Source organism: Ranitomeya imitator, chromosome 2 (genome assembly GCF_032444005.1).
Source record: "Ranitomeya imitator isolate aRanImi1 chromosome 2, aRanImi1.pri, whole genome shotgun sequence".
NCBI lineage: Eukaryota > Metazoa > Chordata > Amphibia > Anura > Dendrobatidae > Ranitomeya > Ranitomeya imitator.
This window is the reverse complement of record NC_091283.1, coordinates 364637386-364660550: the sequence shown is the minus strand read 5'-3', so window position 1 is coordinate 364660550 and position 23165 is coordinate 364637386. Positions and strand designations below refer to the sequence as shown.

Below are 23165 nucleotides of genomic sequence, written 5' to 3'. Positions count from 1 at the left end.
TTCCATTAAGGTTAGGGTTGGGGCTAGGGTCAGGGTTAGGGTTAGGGCTAGGGTTAGGGCTAGGGTTAGGGCTAGGGGTTAAGGCTACAGTTAGGGTTGGAGCTAAAGTTACAGTTAGGGTTTAGATTACATTTACAGTTGGGAATAGGGTTGGGATTAGGGTTAGGGGTGTGTCAGGGTTAGAGGTGTGGTTAGGGTTACTGTTGGGATTAGGGTTAGGGGTGTGTTTGGATTAGGGTTTCAGTTATAATTGGGGGGTTTCCACTGTTTAGGCACATCAGGGGCTCTCCAAACGCGACATGGCGTCCGATCTCAATTCCAGCCAATTCTGCGTTGAAAAAGTAAAACAGTGCTTCTTCCCTTCCGAGCTCTCCCGTATGCCCAAACAGGGGTTTACCCCAACATATGGGGTATCAGTGTACTCAGGACAAATAGGACAACAACTTTTGGCGTCCAATTTCTCCTGTTACCCTTGGGAAAATACAAAACTGGGGGCTAAAAATAATTTTTGTGGGAAAAAAAAAGATTTTTTATTTTCACGGCTCTGCGTTATAAACTGTAGTGAAACACTTGGGGGTTCAAAGTTCTCACAACACATCTAGATAAGTTCCATGGGGGGTCTAGTTTCCAATATTTGGTTCACTTGTGGGGGATTTCTACTGTTCAGGTACATTAGGGGTTCTGCAAACGCAATGTGACGTCTGCAGACCATTCCATCTAAGTCTGCATTCCAAATGGCACTCCTTCCCTTCCGAGCCCTCCCATGCGCCCAAACGGTGGTTCCCCCCAACATATGGGATATCAGCGTACTCAGGACAAATTGGACAACAACCTTTGGGGTCAAATTTCTCCTCTTACCCTCGGGAAAATACAAAACTGGGGGCTAAAAAATAATTTTTTGGGGAAAGATTTTTTTTTTTATTTTCACGGCTCTGCGTTACAAACTGTAGTGAAACACTTGGGGGTTCAAAGCTCTCACAACACATCTAGATGAGTTCCTTAGGGGGTCTAGTTTCCAAAACGGTGTCACTTGTGGGGGGTTTCTACTGTTTAGGTACATTAGGGGCTCTGCAAACGCAATGTGACACCTGCAGACCATTCCATCTAAGTCTGCATTCAAATGGCACTCCTTCCCTTCCGAACCCTCCCATCCGCCCAAACAGTGGTTTACCCGCACATATGGGGTATCAGCATACTCAGGACAAATTGTACAACAACTTTTGGGGTCCAATTTCTTCTCTTACCCTTGGGAAAATAAAAAATTGGGGGCGAAAAGATAATTTTTGTGAAAAAATATGATTTTTTATTTTTACGGTTCTACATTATAAACTTCTGTGAAGCACTTGGTGGGTCAAAGTGCTCACCACACCTCTAGATAAGTTCCATAGGGGGTCTACTTTCCAAAATGGTGTCACTTGTGGGGGTTTCAATGTTTAGGCACATCAGGGGCTCTCCAAACGCAACATGGCGTCTCATCTCAATTCCTGTCAATTTTGCATTGAAAAGTCAAACGGCGCTCCTTCCCTTCCGAGCTCTCCCATCCGCCCAAACAGTGGTTTACCCCCACATATGGGGTATCAGCGTACTCAGGACAAATTGTACAACAATGTTTGGGGTCCATTTTCTCTTGTTACCCTTGGTAAAATAAAACAAATTGGAGCTGAATTAAATTTTTTGTGAAAAAAAGTTAAATGTTCATTTTTATTTAAACATTCAAAAAATTCCTGTGAAGCACCAGAAGGGTTAATAAACTTCTTTAATATGGTTTTGAGCACCTTGAGGGGTGTAGTTTTTAGAATGGTGTCACACTTGGGTATTTTCTATCATATAGACCCCTGAAAATGACTTCAAATGAGATGTGATCCCTAAAAAAAAATGGTGTTGTAGAAATGAGAAATTGCTGGTCAACTTTTAACCCTTATAACTCCCTAACAAAAAAAAATTTTGGTTCCAAAATTGTGCTGATGTAAAGTAGACATGTGGGAAATGTTACTTATTAAGTATTTTGTGTGACATATCTCTGTGATTTAATTGCATAAAAATTCAAAGTTGGAAATTTTCATAATTTTCGCCAAATTTCCGTTTTTTTCACAAATAAACGCAGGTACTATCAAAGAATTTTTACCATTGTCATGAAGTACAATATGTCACGAGAAAACAATGTCAGAATCACCGGGATCCGTTGAAGCGTTCCAGAGTTATAACCTCACAAAGGGACAGTGGTCAGAATTGTAAAAATTGGCCCGGTCATTAACGTGCAAACCACCCTTGGGAGTAAAGGGGTTAAGTACCAAATTGGCTGTCACTAAGGGGTTAAAAAACAAAAAATAATCCTCACAATAATAGCACACAATGCAGCAAGGTGCCCTGATGGGAATACACTTAAAAACAGCTACAAAAATTGTACAACGGGCACAAAAACGGGCATCAAAGTGGGCACTGAAGGGCTTTAATCAAAGGGTTAAAGGGAATCTTTCACCCCATTTTTGGCCTATAAGCTTCAGCCACCGCCATTAGGGGCTTATGTCCAGCATTCTGTAATGCTGTAGATAAGCCCCCGATGTAACCTGAAAGAGGAGAAAAAGAGGTTAGATTATACTCACCCAGGGGCGATCGGGGTCTGGTTCCGGTGCCTCCCATCTTCTTACGATGACGTCCTCTTCTTTGCTTCCTGTCTCGGCTCCTGCGCAGGCGTTCTGATTTGCCCTGTTGTGGGCAGAGCAAAGTACTGCAGTGCGCAGGCGCCGGGAAAGGTCAGAGAGGCCTGGCGCCTGCGCACTGCAGTATGAAGATGGGAGGCGCTGGAACGGGACCTGCGACGCCCATCGGACCCAGACCGCCCCTGGGTGAGTATAATCTAACTTGTTATTCTTATCTTTCAGGTAACATCGGGGGCTTATCTACAGCATTACAGAATGCTGTACAAAAGCTGGCGGTGGCCACAGCTTATATACGAAAAAGTAGGTGACAGATTCCCTTTAAATTACTTTGGGCCACTGATCACATACTAAGAATACACAGTGAGCCCCACATCAAAATCAGGTCCCTCCAGCCTGGCCCAAATGGGTTCTGGGCATCAGACCTGGCATCAAAGTGGGCAGACAGTCGATCTTGGCCATTTGAATAAGTAACTGGTGTTTTTAAGGGGTTAAATGACTTTGGTCCACTGATCTCACACTTCAAATACACAGATAGTGATGTCTCATATCAAACCCAGGTCCCTTTAGCCTGGCCCAAATGGGTTCTGGGCACCTGAATTGGCATCAAAGTGGGCATACAGCTAATTTTCACACATTTTAATAAGTAACTAATGTTTTAAAAGGGTTAAATGACTTTGGGCCACTGATCTCACACTACCTCTGAAAATCTGCTGTATGCTCATTTTGATGCCAATTCTGATGCCCAGAACCCATTTGGGCCAGGCTATAGGGACCTGGATTTGAAGTGGGGCATCACTATGTATGTAATGGTGGTGTGAGATCAGTGGTCCAAAGTCATATAACCCTTTGATTAAGGCCGGCGTCACACTCGGCGTAAGACAATACGGTCCGTATTTTACGGCCGTAATACACTGAAAAGTCCCCAAAATAGTGGTCCGTATCTCCTCCGTAGGCAGGGTGTGTCAGCTTATTTTGCGCATGTGATCCTCCGTATGTAATCCGTATATCATCCGTACTGCGAGATTTACTCGCAGGCTTGCAAAACCGACATACGGATATACAAGGGATCCATCTGCTCAAAAAATAATAAAAACATATACGGTATACTGTCTATATATATATATATATATATATATGTGTATATATATATATATATATATATATATATATATATATATATACATATATATACAGTCATGGCCAAAAGTATTCACACCCCTGCAATTCTGTCAGATAATACTCAGTTTCTTCCTGAAAATGATTGCAATCACAAATTCTTTGGTATTATTATCTTCATTTAATTTGTCTTCAATGAAAAAACACAAAAGAGAATGAAGCAAAAAGCAAAACATTGATCATTTCACACAGAACTCCAAAAATGGGCCAGACAAAAGTATTGGCACCCTCAGCCTAATACTTGGTTGCACAACCTTTAGCAAAAAAAAAACAATGACCAACTGCTTCCGGTAACCATCAATGAGTTTCTTACAATGCTCTGCTGGAATTTTAGACCATTCTTCTTTGGCAAACTGCTCCAGGTCCCTGATATTTGAAGGGTGCCTTCTCCAAACTGCCATTTTTAGATCTCTCCACAGGTGTTCTATGGGATTCAGGTCTGGACTCATTGCTGGCCACCTTAGAAGTCTCCAGTGCTTTCTCTCAAACCATTTTCTAGTGCTTTTTGAAGTGTTTTTTGGGTCATTGTCCTGCTGGAAGACCCATGACCTCTGAGGGAGACCCAGCTTTCTCACACTGGGCCGTGCATTATGCTGAAACATTTGTTGGTAGTCTTCAGACTTCGTAATGCCATGCACACGGTCAAGCAGTCCAGTGCCAGAGGCAGCAAAGCAACCCCAAAACATCAGGGAACCTCCGCCATGTTTGACTGTAGGGACCGTGTTCTTTTCTTTGAATGCCTCTTTTTTTCTCCTGTAAACTCTATGTTGATGCCTGTGCCCAAAAAGCTCTCCTTTTGTCTCATCTGACCAGAGAACATTCTTCCAAAACGTTGTAGGCTTTTTCAGGTAAGTTTTGGCAAACTCCAGCCTGGCTTTTTTATGTCTCGGGGTAAGAAGTGGGGTCTTCCTGGGTCTCCTACCATACAGTCCCTTTTCATTCAGATGCCGACGGATAGTACTGGTTGACACTGTTGCACCGTCGGACTGCAGGGCAGCTTGAACTTGTTTAGTCGATAGTCGAGGTTCTTTATTCAACATCCGCACAATCTTGCATTGAAATCTCTTGTCAATTTTTCTTTTCCGTCCACATCTAGGGAGGTTAGCCACAGTGCCATGGGCTTTACACTTCTTGATGACACTGCGCACTGTAGACACAGGAACATTCAGGTCTTTGGAGATGGACCTGAAGCCTTGAGATTTCTCATGCTTCCTCACAATTTGGTTTCTCAAGTCCTCAGACAGTTCTTTGGTATTCTTTCTTTTCTCCATGCTCAATGTGGTGCACACAAGGACACAGGACAGAGGTTGAGTCAACTTTAATCCATGTCAACTGGCTGCAAGTGTGATTTAGTTATTGCCAACACCTGTTAGGTGCCACAAGTAAGTTACAGGTGCTGTTAATTACACAAATTACAGAAGCATCACATGATTTTTCAAAGGGTGCCAATACCTTTGTCCACCCCCTTTTTTATGTTTGGTGTGGAATTATATCCAATTTGGCTTTAGGACAATTCTTTTTGTGTTTTTTTCATTTAAGACAAATTAAATGAAGATAATAATACCAAATAATTTGTGTTTGCAATCATTTTCAGGAAGAAACTGAGTATTATCTGACAGAATTGCAGGGGTGTGAATACTTTTGGCCATGACTCATATATATATATATATATATATATATATATATATATATATATATATATTAGTGAGACACATATATATATATTAATATTTCATCCAGCGCGAGATAGCTTAAAAGCCGGTAATTCAATTGCCGGCTTTTGCTATCTCCTTCAAAAACCCAACATGATTTGAGACATGGTTTACATACAGTAAACCATCTCATCTCCCCCTTTTTTTGCATATTCCACACTACTAATGTTAGTAGTGTGTATGTGCAAAATTTGGGCGCTCTAGCTATTAAATTAAAGGGTTAAATGGCGGAAAAAATTGGCGTGGGCTCCCGCGCAATTTTCTCCGCCAGAGTAGTAAAGCCAGTGACTGAGGGCAGATATTAATAGCCTGGAGAGGGTCCATGGTTATTTGCCCCCCCTGGCTAAAAACATCTGCCCCCAGCCACCCCAGAAAAGGCACATCTGGAAGATGCGCCTATTCTGGCACTTGGCCACTCTCTTCCCATTCCCGTGTAGCGGTGGGATATGGGGTAATGAAGGGTTAGTGCCACCTTGCTATTGTAAGGTGACATTAAGCCAGATTAATAATGGAGAGGCGTCAATTATGACACCTATCCATTATTAATCCAATTTTATGAAAGAGTTAAAAAAAACACACACATTATTAAAAAGTATTTTAATGAAATAAACACACCGTTTGTTGTAATATTTTATTGTACGCTCAATCCATTGGCTGAAGACCCTCGCTCTGTGACAAAGAAAAAATAATAAACCAACAATATACATACCTTCCGAGGATCTGTAACGTCCCACTTTGTAAATCCATCTGAAGGGGTTAATTTTTTTTACAGCCAGGAGCTCTGCTATAATGCAGCTATGCTCCTGACTGTAAAACCTCAGCGAATGAATGGAAACTAGGTCAATGACCTGTAGTTACCTTCATTCGCGGTGAGGCGCCCTCTGCTGGTTGTCCTCATATGAACTCGAGCCTGGGAACTTTTCTGAATTTTTCCCAAGCTCGAAGGACATCCAGCAGAGGGCGCCTCACCTGCAAGAGAAACCGCGATAAATCCACAGGAAATACCGCAGCGGTTTTGCACTGCGGATTTGTCAAATCCACTGCGGAAAAATTCTACGTGTGCACATACCCTAATACTAATGGCCCCACACACATTAGATAGCTGTCGGCCAAACAGTTATTGGGCTGATGGCGATCTCTCCTGACTTCCCCATACACAGGAACATTCAGCTGAGTCGAGCTTTCCTTTGGTGTCTTCTAGCGAAAGTATTATCTGCAGGGAGAATAAAATGATCAGCGTCTAAAATTCAGCATGCAAGATTCTTCTCTGACCTGATATGATCTGATGGGAGTAGTACCCCTTACGTATTCGAAGGTTAGCCAATCCCACCAAGATCAGCGGTTTGAGCACAGGTCAGTGCAGAAGAGCTTCGGTGGTGACTTCATCTAGTCACGTGTACTCACCACTGGGTGAAGTCTTTGTTGCATCCCTGGTGTCTAATATGAACTCCCCAGTATTTACTGTAATTCAAGCACTGCAGCTGCATGACTGCTCTGCTCAGATCACAGTAATTTCCAGTGTGTGCTCAATGGGTCCAGGCACCAGGGCTGAGGTGGTGACTTCATCCATCTGTCCGTACATGTCATTGAATGAAATCATCACTTCAGCCCTTGGGCTCAGATTTAAGTTTACTGCTCGTCAGTAATTACAGTCATCTGAATGCCACAATCATATGACAGCTTTGCTCAGATGACAGTAATTACTGATGAAGGAAGGAAATTGTAGCACGGGATGTGCCCAGTTAACAGGTGAGGTAGCCACATCACAGGAGATAGGGGCTCGTATCCCAGCCCAGGGGCTACCGTATTCGCAGTGTGCAAGTGTAATGCTCTGACACTTATAAATCAGTAAATAGAAATGGCAGCTCCCAGTGGCTAAGTTAAAAAGTATTAAAAAAATACACCATTATTATTTATTTATATAGCACCATTCCATGGTGCTGTACCTGAGAAAGGGGTTATGTACAGAGTTATAGATATCCTTTACCGTAAACAAATTTACAATGACAGACTGATACAGAGGGGAGAGGACCCTGTCCTTGCAGACTTACATTCTATGGGATAATGGGGAAGAGACAGAAAATCGAGGGAGCGGCAGCTCTGGTGGTGGTGAGGCAGCAGCTCGGGTGGTGGTGAGGCGGCACCTCGGGTGGTGAGGCGGCAGATCGGTTGGTGGTGAGGCGGCAGAATGGTTATTGCAGGCTGTAGGCTTTCCTGAAGAGATGGGATTTCAGGTTCCGTCTGAAGGATCTGAGGGTGGTGGATAATCGGACCTGTTGAGCCGTGGAATTCCAGAGGATGGGGGATATTCTGGAGAAATCTTGGAGGCTGTTGTGTGAGGAACGAATAAGTGTGTAGGAGAGTAGGAGGTCTTGGGAGGATCGAAGATTACGTGAGGGAAGATATTGGGAGATTAGTTCAGAGATATAGGGAGGGGACAGGTTGTGGATGGCTTTGTAGATCAGCGTTAGTAGTTTGAACTGGATTCGTTGGGGAATTGGGAGCCAGTGGAGGGATTTGCAGAGGGGAGAAGCGGGAGCAGTGAGGAGAGAGGTGGATTAGCCGGGCAGCAGAGTTGAGGACAGACTGGAGTGATGCAAGAGAGTTAGCGGGGAGGCCACAGAGGAGGGTGTTGCAGTAATCGAGGCGGGAGATGATGAGGGCAGAGTTTTAGTAGATTGTGGGCTCAGGACGGGATGGATTCTGGCAATTGTTTTTGAGTTGGAGGCGACAGTAGGTGCCAAGAGTTTGGATGTGCGTTTTGAAGGACAGGGCAGAGTCGAGAGTTACCCCGAGGCAGCGGATTTCAGGAGTGGGAGAGAGCGTGATGCCGTTTACCATAATAGGTCAGGTAGGGGGGATATGCGAGATGGGGATACGCGAGATAGGGGAAAGATGATGAGTTTGGTTTTGTCTACATTGAGTTTTAGAAAGCGAGAGGTAAAGAAGGACGATATGGCTGATAGACACTCCGGGATTCTGGACAGCAGAGAGGTGACATCTGGGCCAGAGAGGTAGATCTGAGTGTCGTCTGCATACAGGTGGTACTGGAAGCCATGGGACTTTATGAGTTGTCCTAGGCCAAAGGTATAGATGGAAAAAAGTAGGGGCCCTAGGACAGAGCCTTGAGAGACTCCAACAGAGAGAGGGCGGGATAAGGAGGTAGTGTGGGAATGGGAAACGCTAAATGTGCTGTCGGAAAGGTATGAGGCAATCCAGGATAAGGCAAGGTCTTTGATGTCAAGGGAAGAAAGAATCTGTAGCAGTAGTTAGTGGTCGACTGTCGAATGCAGAGGACAGGTCAAGAAGGAGGAGGATGGAGAACTGTCTGTTGGTTTTGGCTGTGAGTAAGTCACTAGTAATTTTGGTCAGGGCAGTTTCGGTGGAGTGGTGGGGGCGGAAGCTAGATTGGAGGTTGCCAAGGAGAGAGGTGGGAGGAAAGTTGAGCAAGGACATGCTGCTCAAGGAGTTTTGAAGCAAACGGGTGCAGTGATAAGGGGCGATAGCAGTTGGGTCAAGGTTAGTTTTTTTGAGGCTGGGTGTGATGGTGGCATGTTTGAAGGCAGAGGGGAAGGTACCAGAAGATAGCGATAGGTTGAAGAGGTGGTTTAGGGCTGGAATGAACACGTTAGTGAGGTTGGGGAGCGGGTGAGAAGGGATGGGGTCAAGTGCACAGGTGGTGAAGTGTGATTGGGAAAGGAGGTGAGTAAGCTCTCCTTCAGTGATGTTGGAGAGGGAGGTTATTAGGGAAGGGCAGAGGTCTGGTATATGGAATGGATGGGGTGGTGGAACAGTAAAGGTTTGCCTTGTTTGGTCGATCTTGTTTTTGAAGTAGGTGGCAAATTCCTCGGAAGAGATGAGGGGAGTTGGAGGTGGCAGTGATGGGTGGAGGAGAGAGTTAAATGTGCTGAACAGTTGTTTTGGGTTGTAGGATAACGAAGATACAAGGTTTGTGAAATAGGTCTGTTTAGCAGAGGTGAGGGCTAATTTGAAGGTAAGTGTAGCTTGTTTGAAAGCAGTGAAGTTGTCTGAGAGGCGTGTTTTCTTCCAACACCGCTCCACGACCCTGGATGCTTGTCGAAGTTTTTTGGTGAGATTGTTATGCCAGGGTTGCCAATTGATTTGTCACACTTTGCCATGCTTGAGAGGGGCAACTGAGTCTATGGCTGATGTGAGGGTGGAGTTAGAGAAAGCGGTGGCGCTGTTCATGTCGTGGAGTGAAGATATGGAGGACCGGGGTAGAAGAGAGTCATTTTACACACTTATTATTAAACTTCAGTTCAAAACATTAAAAAATTAATTTTGTGACACATTCCCTATAAAATGCCTGAAGCTTCTGTGTGAGAATCAGACATGAGATCTAACATGATAGAAGATTACAGCCGGGTGAAGACTGGAAACATTCATACAGGCGGCTGGTGGTGATGTAGTCTGTGACGGACTTTGGCCAGATATGTTTATAGAGATCTCCCATTTATCTACTATAACCACTGTGCCACAATTGCTTGGGACCCACACCAGGCTCTATGTTTCTTGGTCAATCCTGATGAACATGTGATCCCTGCAGCCAATCAGTGGCTGAAGCAGTGACCAACATAGCCAGTGATTGAGACACTAGAGGAGATGTCTTTATAAAGAAATTCTTCTTTTGTTCAAGTCCATACAAGATAAAGTAAAACATCTATACGTTCTGTCTCCTCATATGTTTCCCCTTATTATCTCCAGTAATTGTATTATTACACGGGATTCTTTATGATGTTACATCGGTTCATCTTCTTCCCATTCAGATCCTCTCAGTGGAGATCTTCTATATAAGAGAAGTTTCCTGATTGACTCATCAGGGATGGAGACAGACAGGGACAAGATGGAGAGGATAGTACACCTCACCCTAGAGATCCTCTTCCGGCTTACTGGAGAGGTGAGAGATTCTGATGATGTCACATTACATCATTTTTATCTATGGGAATAACAGATGGACAGAACTGGAGAGGTGAGGACTCTGGGAATATCTGTAGTGAGATTTATTAATGTGTCTCTCCATAACCAGGATTGCACAGTAGTGAAGAAGACCTCAAGTGAGCGCTGTCAGGACCCTGTGTCTGAGGGATGGGGAAGACCCCTGAGCCCAATCAGTGGGCCTCTAGCTCACCCCCTGATACACAAGGACATCAATGAGCAGCAGATCTTAGAACTTACCTACAAGATGATTGAGCTGCTGACTGGAGAGGTGACACTACTGGGAATGCTGGGACATTATGCAGTAACGCTATGAAGGGATCGGGGGATGACGGTATCATTGTATGTGCCAGGTTCCTATAAGGTGTCAGGATGTCACCATCAATTTCTCCATGGAGGAGTGGGAGTATTTAGAAGGACACAAAGATCTGTACAAGGACGTCATGATGGAGGTTCCCCAGTCCCTCACATCACCAGGTAATAGACAGGACTAAATACACACGGCCTATAATTATCTGTATGTAAAGAATGAATTCAATCCTTGTATGCGTTTCCTCCAGTTCTATCCAGTAAGAGGACAACACCAGAGAGATGTCGCCGTCCTCTTCTTCCTCAGGATTGTAAACAAGAAAATCCCGATGTTCCTCAGGATCATCAGTTAGATGGAGAGAAGGTGTGATGAGATCTCCCCTATGATGTGTAGATGGCTATGAAGGTCTTGTCTTGTTTTATTCACCAGTATTATATGTTTTATACTTGTGTAATGAGATTAGTGGAGATGGCGGGATTAGAACTGATCATAGATGAGACTTCTCCATCTGGCTGTGACTTTTAAAATATTTGTTTCAGGGTGAAGATCTGACCCATATTAATACTACAGAGACATATGTGTGGAGTGATGAATGCTGTAAGGAGGAGATTCCTACAGATAACCGGCCACGTGAGTAGTAACCACTAAATATAGTGAAGTCACAGATTCTTATCAGTCACTGGCTGTGGTTACTTTATCGGTTGTGTAGTCCGGCCATATCACAATCAGATGGTCACTATTCTACTGTAGACAACAGCATGGTCCTTTACCCCTATCTGTCCCAATTACTTTGACAATACTCAAATTTAGAGTTAGAGCTCTCTTTTCAAACATATGGTTTTGTTGTGGATGTTAATATTTCTTTCTACATCTATTTATACAGGTTTGCTTTGTGCGATATGTTTGATTGTGGTGTGATTAACCTGATTTAACCCCTTCCCACAGCCAGTTTTTTTCCAACCAGGCTCCATTCAAATATAACATGTCACTTTATGTGACAATGAGTCTGGAGCTTCTTCTCATCTCAGTGTTTCGAAGATTGTTTTTTCCTGTGGCATATTGTAATTTGTTGGTAATAAATTTAGGTTGATTTGTTTTGCTTTTATTTACATCTGGCATTTGCCAAAATTTATGAAACACAAATAATTTGAACCCCTTAGTGACGGAGCCACATTTTTAAAATCTAACCAGTGTCACTTTATGTGGTAATAACTCTGGAATTCCTCAAGAAATCCCAGTGATTGAGATTTTTCTTTCGTGGCACATTATAATTTATGATAATGGTAAATTTAGGTCTATATGTTTTGTTTATTTATAAAAAATATAAAACAAGTGACAAAAAATGGTTCAATTTTCTTACTCTGAATGATTATCCCTTTAATCCTGATTGTCATGCCATAGAAAAACATTATTAAATAACATTTCCCACATGTTTGCTTTACATCAGCGCCATTTGTAAAATGTTCTTTTATTTTGTTAGCATTTTAGGAGCTTTAACATTTTGGGAACTTAACCAAGTTTGAAGTGACTTTGAGGGTCCTATGTATTGGAAGACCCCCAAAAGTGATACCAGCACCCCCTGACATATTGAAAACTGCTGTCACGTAGTTTATTAACCCTTCAGGTGATTTCAGGAATTAATGTAAAGTGGCATAACAGAAACAGAAAAATTTTATTTTTACCACCTAAATGTCACTAACTTTTGAACAGGCCGCTGTAGCCGGGAGACTCTAAGGCCGCTATTTGGCCGTGAATTGCATGGCAACCATCAAGACCACACAATCATGATCTCAGGGTGCCGATGGGGATAAAGAGGAAGCCCCCACACTCTGTTAACCATCTATATGATGTAATTTTTAATCTTTAAAGACTCCATAATAACAGGGTCAATATTCAAAAAGGGGACAAAAACTGAACTCGGAAATTATAGGCCAGTAAGCTTAACCTCTACTGTGGGTAAAATCCTGGAGGGCATTCTAAGGGATGCTATACTGGAGTATCTGAAGAGGGATAACCTCATTACCCAGTATCAACATGGGTTTACTAGGGACCGTTCATGTCAGACTAATTTGATCAGTTTCTATGAAGAGGTAAGTTCCGGATTGGACCAAGGGAACCCAGTGGATGTAGTGTATATGGACTTTTCAAAAGCTTTTGATACGGTGCCACACAAAAGGTTGATACATAAAATGAGAATAATGGGGATAGGGGAAAATATGTGCAAGTGGGTTGAGAGCTGGCTCAGGGATAGGAAACAAAGGGTGTTTATTAATGGAGCACACTCGGACTGGGTAGCGGTTAGCAGTTGGGTACCACAGGAATCAGTATTGGGCCCTCTTCTTTTTAACATATTTATTAATGACCTTGTAGGGGGCATGCAGAGTAGAATTTCAATATTTGCAGATGACACTAAACTCTGCAGGGTAATCAATACAGAGGAGGACAATTTTATATTACAGGATGATTTATGTAAACTAGAGGCTTGGGCTGATAAATGGCAAATGAGCTTTAATGGGGATAAATGTAAGGTCATGCACTTGGGTAGAAGAAATAAGATGTATAATTATGTGCTTAATTCTAAAACTCTGGGCAAAACCGTCAATGAAAAAGACCTGGGTGTATGGGTGGATGACAAACTCATATTCAGTGGCCAGTGTCAGGCAGCTGCTACAAAGGCAAATAAAATAATGATATGCATTAAAAGAGGCATAGATGCTCATGAGGAGAACATAATTTTACCTCTATACAAGTCACTAGTTCGACCACACTTAGAATACTGTGCACAGTTCTGGTCTCCGGTGTATAAGAAAGACATAGCTGAACTAGAGCGGGTGCAGAGAAGAGCGACCAAGGTTATTAGAGGACTGGGGGGTCTGCAATACCAAGATAGGTTATTGCACTTGGGGCTATTTAGTTTGGAAAAACGAAGACTAAGGGGTGATCTTATATTAATGTATAAATATATGAGGGGACAGTACAAGGACCATTCTGATGATCTTTTTAATCATAGACCTGAAACTGGGACTAGGGGGCATCCTCTGCGTTTGGAGGAAAAAATGTTTAAGCAAAATAACAGACGTGGATTCTTTACTGTAAGAGCAGTGAGACTATGGAACTCTCTGCCGTATGATGTTGTAATGAGTGATTCATTACTTAAATTTAAGAGGGGACTGGATACCTTTCTGGAAAAGTATAATGTTACAGGGTATATACACTAGATTCCTTGATAGGGCGTTGATCCAGGGAACTAGTCTGATTGCCGTATGTGGAGTCGGGAAGGAATTTTTTTCTCCAATGTGGAGCTTACTCTTTGCCACATGGTTTTTTTTGCCTTCCTCTGGATCAACATGTTATGGCATGTTAGGTTAGGCTATGGGTTGAACTAGATGGACTTATAGTCTTCCTTCAACCTTAATAACTATGTAACTATGTAACTATATATTAAATACCGTATATGTAAAAAGAAGCCTCATAAGAGGGGCACAGATATAGCCAAAATGTTAATCTGTAACAAATACTGGTGACCAAACAAATAGGGAGTATTCCAAGATCCAAGGGGAACAAAGACAGGTGTCCATTAGTTACTCGGGATTTCCCATGCATGCTTGGGTGGTCTCCGAGTATTTCAGCGTGCTCAGAGATTTAGTTTATGTCAACGCAGCTGCATGATTTGCGGCTGCTAGACAGCTTGATTACATGTGAGGATTCCCTAACAAACAGGCATTCCTCACAGGTATTCAGCCTGTCTAGCAGCCGCAAATCATGCAGCTGTGGAGACATAAACTAAATCTCCGAGCATGCTGAAATGCTCGGAGACCACCTGAGCATGCTCGGGAAATCTCAAGTAACGAGTATACTCGCTCATCACTAGTGTCCATATTTAGATATACATATTTAAATATGAGGTCTGAGGTACAGTACATACCGTATTTTTTGGACTATAAGACGCACCGGACTATAAGACACACCCAGGTTTTAGAGGTGGAAAATAAGGAAAAAAATATTTCAAACAAAAAATGTGGTAAATATTTAACCCCTTCATGACCCTAGCTTTTTTTTTTTGTTTTTTCATTTTGACTCCCCTCCTTCCCAGAGTAATAACTTTTTTTATTTTTCTGTCAGTATGGCCATGTGAGGGCTTATTTTTTGTGGGACGAGTTGTACTTTTGAACGACATCATTGGTTTTAGCATGCTTGTACTCGAAAATGGGGAAAAAATTCCAAGTGCGGTGAAATTGAAAAAAAGTGCAATCTCACACTTGTTTTAAGTTTGGCTTTTTGGCAAGGTTCGCTAAATGCTAAAACTGACCTGCTATTATGATTCTCCAGGTCATTACGAGTTCATAGACACCAAACATGTCTAGGTTCTTTTTTATCTAAGTGGTGAAAAAAAACCAACAATGTTTGCTTAAAAAAAAAAAAAATTGTGCAATTTTCCGATACCCATAGCGTTTTCATTTTTAATGATTTCAAGTTGAGTGGTTGCTTATTTTTTGCGTGCCGAGCTGACATTTTTAATGATACCACGTTTGTGCAGATGCATTCTTTTGATCACCTGTTATTGCATTTTACTGCAATGTCGCGGCGACCCAAAAAAATTAATTCTGGCGGTTTGACTTTTTTTTTATCGCTACGCAGTTTAGCTATCCGGTTAATCCTTTTTTTTATTGATAGATCGGGCGATTCTGAACGCGGTGATACCAAATATGTGTAGGTTTAATTTAGTGTTTTATTATGAATGGGGCAAAAGGGGGTGATTTAAACTTTTATTTTTTTTTCATATTTTTCAAAACATATTTTTTTAAATTTTGGCATGCTTCAATAGCCTCTATGGGAGGCTAGAAGCTGCCACAACTTGATCAGCTCTGCTACATAGGAGCGATGCTCAGATCGCCCCTATGTAGCAGAATTACTGCATTGCTATAAGCGCCGACCACAGGGTAGCGCTCATAACAATCCGGCATCAACACCCATAGAGGTCTCAAGAAGACCTCTGGTTGTTATGCCGACGACTGATGACCCCTGATCACGTGATGGTGGTCAGCGGTGCGCACATTTCCGTTTGGATGGCTGGAAGCGCTTGTTAAATGCTGCTGTCAGAGTTTGACAGCGGCATTTAACTAGTTAATAGGTGCGGATGGATCGTGATTCCACCCGCACCTATTGCATGCACAAAACAGCTGACATGCCCTGGCTTTGATGCGGGGGTTATGCCATCGGACGTACTATTCTGTCCTAGGGCAGAAAGGGGTTAATAACATACATAACATACTATTATATATGTTGTTATTATATATAATAGTATGTTATTATGTTGGAAGCTGCGGGTAGAAGATGGTGCTGTGGGACCAGTGTGGTGTCTGTGAAGTACTATATGAAGACACTGGAGGGTGAGTATAAGAATGGGGGCTCAGGGCTTATATTTAAAGCACTACTCCAGCACTGAAAAATAACGCTAGAGTGCTGCTTTTTGGGAGAACTAGAACTCCCAGCATGTCCTACAGATCCTATGACATGCTGGGAGTTACAGTTCACCTCAGGAGTGGCAGAGTGCATTTTTATGCGTTGTAATTAACAAACTTTTAATTAATACTAACTTGTATAGGCTGTGCAGGTCCTGCAGCCAGCCAGCCATGCTGTGGTGACAGGTAATGAAGGGCTGGAGCATCACAACCGAGGAAGCTGCATTGTTTTCAGTAAAGTGTCTGCAGGACCTGATGACATCATGAAGTGGGAGGACTCTGTGCAGTCATGTGATGCTCCAGCCCGCCCTCTTCATGACCTCACACAGGTCCTATATCGGGGCACTCAGCAGAGCAGATATACAGTGATCTCTGCTCTGGCCCCCTGCTCCTCTCCCCTCCTCCACTGGATACACAGATCTCCCCAGCCCCTGCAGGAATCTGGCCCTGGGGAAACCATGTGTGTCCCTGTTGAAGTGAAGGAGTATTCATTTGCTGCTTCTGTTCACTGCCCGGCACTGACAGGTGGTCGGGGAAGCAGCTAATGAATATTCCTTCACTTTAAGCATCAGGACCATGTGGTTTCCCCAATGCCAGATTACTGCAGCGGGTACATTTTCCTGCCTCCTACCAGTGGGACCCCAGTGCGATCCCACTCCGCCGCTGCCCCCCCCCCCACATGTTACATTTGGACCATAAGATGCACCCCACACTTTCCTCCCAAATTTTTAAGGGAAAAAAGTAGATTCTTATGGTCCGAAAAATACAGTACTTATAATATAATGTGAAGATATGCAATAAAAGAAATAGAATTATTGAAATTAATAAAGTACGTTGATGAAACCAGTGATTTTCTGCAGATGGATGTGACTGGCACGGGGTCTCTCCACGCCGACTCGCGTTTTGTCCAGCTTCTTCCAGGGATGTGTCAGGGTGGAAGACTGGTGCTGCATAAAAAGAAGGACCAACAAATGGAATGTTGCTACGTCATTTATTAATGACGCATGCGGCATGAGGCAGCATATATTGCTCCTATGTAGCCTGACTGCCCGCAGCTAATTGGAACGCATTATGGTCACCTATTGCTGTGAGCCGGAAGTTAGTAAGGCTCGCAGGGCGTGCATGCGCACTGCTGGTGTCAATGGAAAGGACAGTTGGAGGTGATGCGGCCACGCACAGAAGATTAACTCCGGAGAGGTGGCTTTGCTTATATACTTAAATATACCATTGCTATACAAGGACACTTTCACAACAAGTTTTCATGTGTTAAAGCAATTTTGCCAAACCTGTTTTTTTTGGGGGGGTGTCAACAAATGACTATACTATACTATAAGAAACTGCGTTTGTTAAATCTTGAGTTTCTTTCCTGTAAATAAAAATAAGGCGAATTAAAAAAATGAAAGATTCTCTATGGCTATTGGAACACAGAGTTTGCAGGCACAAATGGCAAATATGCCATTTTAGTGCCCACCTTGTGCTTCTGAATGTACTCATAATGTAAATTGTTAGGTGGGTTGTTCCTGCTACAGTGAAGACAAAAAAATTGCTGCTATTTGTGGTTTGAGCACAGTGCGGGTATCAGAAGGACGAGGAAAAATTGTGGGGGGTTTCTACTGTTTAGGTACTGTTTAGGGGCTCTGCAAACGCAATGTGACACCTGCAGACTAGGGTTGAGCGACCTTGACCTTTTTAGAGTCGAGTCGTGTTTCGCGAAACCCGACTATCTTAGAAGTCGAGTCGAGTGGAATCGGCCGATTATGGCGAAAAGTCGGGTATCGCCCGAAACACGAAACCCAATGCAAGTCAATGGGGGAGCTTAGTCGGCAGTGAGTGGAGGCCAGGAAAACACCTACACTGCCCATTTTAATGGCAAAAACATCCATTCTTGTTACAGAAGCTTGTCAATCGTAATTTAGCTTATAATAATTGGAAGGCATTTGAAATTGGGGGTCATTTGGCTAAAGTTGTGGGGGGTAGGGCTGGTTCAAGTAATTAGTGGGCCCAGTAAATCTGGACCACGTCACGGCAGTGGAGCAGGGAGAGGTAAGTATTTCAACTTTGCAAGTGCTGTGATCCTGAGCAAGCAGGGGGGCCCACTCGTTGGCATTGGCACTGGCACAGGGCCCCTCAAAGTACAGCGGTGTGTTTGCACGGCGGGGGCGCCTCCCACCGGCAGCAACACTTTTGCGTACTATGAGAGGCCCTGTGCCAGTGACGTCGCCAACTAGTATTCCTCCCCCCACCTGATGAAGGAACCTGCACTTTCATCTGCACCTTCCTCTTTGTCCCCGTGTAAGGTGGTATGGTATGCGGGAAGAGGAACCTGACTTTCAGCAGGGTCCCAATCTTGCTGTGTAGCGTGCACGGGGAATTTTGCGTTATGGGTCAATGTACCAGCAGACTCATCTATCACTGGCTGGGCAATGGGCAGGATGAGGAGGAAACACAGATATAGGCCCAAAGAATAAAGTTGGCTAAATGCAGTTCAAAATTGGTAACACAGGACTAACCAGGGGGCATTGCAGTGGAGGACAACTGGAATGAGAGGCTGACACAGAGAGTAGGCCCAAATCAGTAAGTATTCTAAATGCAGTTCAAAATTGGCAACCGTAGTAAACAGGCGGCACAGCTTTGTTCAGTGGAGGAGAACAGCAAGGAGTGGCATACACCGATAGTAGGCCCCAACCCAACTAGTAGGCCAAATGCAGTCTAACATTAACAACTACTTAACGAGAGCCTGAAAATGGAATTTCAGGACAGGAAACCAGGAGAACAGCAAGGAGTGGCAGACACCGATAGTAGGCCCCAAACCAACTAGTACGCCAAATGCAGTTGTTCCATTTAACCACAATTTAATGAGAGCCTGAAGATAGAAGCTCAGGAAAGGCAACCTGGAGAACACCTTGGAGTGTAACACACCATCTCTCTACACCCCATACCCAATTTGTAGGCCTAATGCAGTGTAGTTTCCAACAACTACTAAACGAGAGCATTAAGATTGCAGCAATGGCGAGGAAACCTGGGGAACACCTTGGAGTGGAACACACCATCTCTCTACACCCCATACCCAATTAGTAGGCCTAATGCAGTGTAGTTTCCAAGAACTACTAAACGAGAGCCGGAAGATCGAAGCAATGGAGAGGAAACCTGGGGAACACCTTGGAGTGGAACACACCATCTCTCTACACCCCATACCCAATTTGTAGGCCTAATGCAGTGTAGTTTCCAACAACTACTAAACGAGAGCCGGAAGATCGAAGCTCAGGAAAGGCAACCTGGAGAACACCTTGGAGTGGAACACACCATCTCTCTACACCCCATACCCAATTTGTAGGCCTAATGCAGTGTAGTTTCCAACAACTACTAAACGAGAGCCGGAAGATCGAAGCTCAGGAAAGGCAACCTGGAGAACACCTTGGAGTGGAACACACCATCTCTCTACACCCCATACCCAATTTGGGAGCATAGAATTTGTTAGATTGATTTATTGAAGCCATGTTGCTTTTCAAATGCTTTTTCACTAATAACATGGAAACCCTCTGATTCTCCACTGACAAATAATGAACATGAGTGGGCGCATGTTTTTTACTGGATAAGTATGTGCTGTTCCCCCAGAGATAATTATTATTCAGCTGTTTGGTTTGCATATTTTATAAAATAACTTCTGCATTTGTTTGTAAACTGCTTGATGTATTCTCTTGCTACGCCGCCATCTTCTGGTTAGTATTTGTTTAGCTCTTGTTCATTCCAATCAGCGTACGTTCGTTCATACTAAGCTTGTGTTACGGGGTTACCGTGACATTGTGGAGCCAGAAGACCACAGCATCTGATTGCTCCTACTCCGACGCTGAGAAGAAGCACTTCTCCTTCATTTTAATGGTGTTTATTCCATCTGGCAGAACAGAGGTTAATCGGCCATGTTGGAAATCACTGAGCTCGCAGCTCAACTCAATTAGCCACTCCTTTACCCTATATAATCTGGGCTCTGATGCAAATCCATGTCAGAGCTAGCATTTGCTGCATGGCTTCCGGAGGGAGAGGTGTTCATATGAGGAGTGATGGAGGGGTTATCTGTGACTGTTGCCTGGTTTGAAAGTGTGGTAATTCCCTATCCTCTATTTTGGTTTATTCCCATACCTCCACGCCCCGGTGCATTCCTCTGTTATATGTGAGTGAATATTTTGTATGCCTGCAGTTTTCTGTTAACCCCTGTTTGTGTTTGCCATATTTGTCTTGTTGGTGTTCTACGGTGCACAGTAGTGCCCCTCTTCCCTGGGTGGGGGAAGAGAACAGACAGAGGGCTGACTCAGGAGATAAGGCAAAGGTGGAGGCCCCAGCATCTTCACCTTCAGAAGTATCACTGGGAATAGAGCGAGCTGGGTGCCCCCTAGTGTTAAGGACAGGGAGGAGCCCCTGGTCCCGGGTCACCCGACAGTTGTGTCGTGACAATGTGGTGTCACACGGCAGTTGGTGGGTCACTTGCTCTAGGCAGCCATGTTATAGTCAGAGTTGCTGTGAGACAGGGACCGCTTGTGCTGGACTTGTGAAGTTATCAATTTCTCACCAGCAGCAACCAACGACAGAAGCTTCAGAGAAAGTTACAGTATTGTACCAACAAGTATTATTTCTGTATCCTTGTTTAAATAAACCAAGTCTTGTATTGTATTGCCATTTGGAAATTTATACCATCCTTCGTGGGCCGTACAAACTCCGCCCACAAAGTACATCCTGACTCTGGCACTGGTTTCAGGACGTAGTCTTTCATTGCATGCCCTTCAGTGTTCAGTAGTGAACACTGCATGTGTTTGAGATACTAATTTGGCTTTTATCCTAAGTCATATTGCACGACTCGTTAAAGGGTTCATTGTGACTTGTAGGATCGCTACTTCCAACAGGTGGCGCTATAGAGTTTAAGTCCTGTTTTTCTCAGAAGAGGCAATTTGCATATTATAGTTCCCAGAGGAGCATTGCACGGCAAATAAGCCTCCTTACCTTGACAAGCCAGAGATGGTATGTCAATCTCCATAAGGAGAAATGATACCCCTTAGACTATATGAATAGGGTTATTTTATTGAAAAATAATGATTGATTTTATTCTTTTTGCAGATTGCTGTGATCGGAGATCAAAAAGACATCTGACATCTTCAATTTTTAAATCGGATTAAGTTTTTAACACACAAGGTATAACTCAAGTGTATCCTATTATCCCAGATATATCATCACCCTTTCAGAGCAAAGATCTTTTTTCTGAGCTATCACAGACTATTAAAAAAGATAAAAGTCATGAAAGAGACCCTAAAAATCCAATTGATCATATAGAAGAGAATTCATTTTCAGGTTCAGAATATGGAAAAAGTTTTTCCCTCAAAACGTCTTTTGTTACACATTAAAAAAGTCACCCACGGGAGAAAAGAATTTCCTCTTCAGAGTGTGGAAAATATTTTAACCAGAAATCAGACCTTGTTAGACATGAGAGAGATCACACAGGAGACAAACCATATTCATGTTCAGAATGTGGGACATTGTTTGCAAAGGGATCAAATCTTATTTTCCAAAGAAATAACTCAGATAAGCATTTTTCATGTGTCAATTGTGGGAAATGTTTTAATCAAAAAACACATCTTGTTAGACACCAGAGAACTCACACAGGGGAGAGGACATTTTCTTGTTCAGAATGTGGTTTTTGTTTTGCAGTGAAATCAAATCTGTTTAGACATCAGAGAATTCACACAGGGGAGAAGCCATTTTCATGTTCAGAATGTGGAAAATGTTTTGCAGATAAATCAAATCTTGCTACACATCAGAAAAATCACACAGGGGAGAAGCCATATTCATGTTCAGAATGTGGAAAGCATTTTGTAGATAAATCAAATCTTGTTACACATCAGAGAACTCACACAGGGGAGAAACCATTTTCGTGTTCAGAATGTGGGAAATGTTTTGCAAATAAATCAAATCTTGCTACACATCAGAGAACTCACACAGGGGAAAAGCCATTTTCATGTTTAGAATGTGGGAAATGCTTTGCAGATCAATCAAATCTTGTTACACATCATCGAACTCACACAGGACAGAAGCCATTTTCCTGTTCAGAATGTGAGAAATGTTTTACAGAAAAATCAGATCTTGTGAAACATAGGAGAATTCACACAGGGGAGAAGCCATTTTCATGTTCAGAATGTGGAAAATGTTTTGCAGATAAATCAAATCTTGCTATACATCAGAAAAATCACACAGGGGAGAAGCCATATTCATGTTCAGAATGTGGAAAGCATTTTGTAGATAAATCAAATCTTGTTCCACATCAGAGAACTCACACAGGGGAGAAGCCATTTTCGTGTTCAGAATATGAGATGTTTACAGAAAAATCAGATCTTGTGAAACATAGGAGAATTCACACAGGGGAGAAGCCATATTCATGTTCAGAATGTGAGAAATGTTTTACCAACAAATCACATCTTCTTCAACATCAAAGAACTCATAGGAATATATATTCTCATGTATTAGATGAGAAATGTTTTACTTGAAAATCATATTTTGATAATAAAAACACATCACAAGCCACATATTGCATTTACAAATTGTACAAGAAAACAGATATCAGAGATATGTAGTCTGTGCGGAAAACTTAAAGGGAACCTGTCGCCCCCAAAATCGAAGGTGAGCTAAGCCCACCGGCATCAGGGGCTTATCTACAGCATTCTGTAATGCTGTAGATAAGCCCACGATATTTCCTGAAAGATGAGAAAAAGAGGTTAGATTATACTCACCTGGGCGGGCGGTCCGATCCGATGGGCGTCGCGGTCCAGTCCGGGGCCTCCAATCTCCTTACGATGACATCCTCTTCTTGTCTTCATGCTGTGGCTCCGTCGCAGGCGTACTTTGTCTG

General features: G+C 43.1%; 2 protein-coding genes across 2 annotated transcripts in view; both read left to right on the top strand.

Annotated features, from left to right (window-relative positions):
- LOC138666584 (zinc finger protein 585A-like) overlaps window positions 1-22919 on the top strand; it is a 62951-nt gene extending 40032 nt beyond the window's left edge. The window contains exons 8-11 of the mRNA XM_069754785.1: window positions 11065-11177; window positions 11354-11444; window positions 12525-12609; window positions 21672-22919. Coding sequence (XP_069610886.1) covers window positions 11065-11177; window positions 11354-11444; window positions 12525-12609; window positions 21672-22803 — 1421 coding nt within the window. The 3' untranslated portion in view covers window positions 22804-22919. The remainder of the gene's footprint in view (window positions 1-11064; window positions 11178-11353; window positions 11445-12524; window positions 12610-21671) is intronic.
- Window positions 10301-21671, top strand: LOC138663896 (gastrula zinc finger protein XlCGF66.1-like). Its single transcript, XM_069750268.1, has 5 exons — window positions 10301-10466; window positions 10596-10775; window positions 10858-11177; window positions 11354-11444; window positions 21383-21671. Exons 1-3 carry the CDS (start codon window positions 10392-10394, stop codon window positions 10996-10998), a joined length of 396 nt encoding a protein of 131 aa, XP_069606369.1. The 5' UTR covers window positions 10301-10391; the 3' UTR covers window positions 10999-11177; window positions 11354-11444; window positions 21383-21671.
- Window positions 22920-23165: the final 246 nt, after the last annotated feature.

Excerpts from the sequence above, each read along its gene's own strand:
- LOC138663896 (XM_069750268.1), top strand. The coding sequence starts at position 10,392 with ATGGAGACAGACAGGGACAAGATGGAGAGGATAGTACACCTCACCCTA. Across the intron at positions 10,467-10,595 it reads TCTTCCGGCTTACTGGAGAG|GATTGCACAGTAGTGAAGAA; the intron begins GTGAGAGATTCT and ends CTCCATAACCAG. Across the intron at positions 10,776-10,857 it reads TTGAGCTGCTGACTGGAGAG|GTTCCTATAAGGTGTCAGGA; the intron begins GTGACACTACTG and ends TGTATGTGCCAG.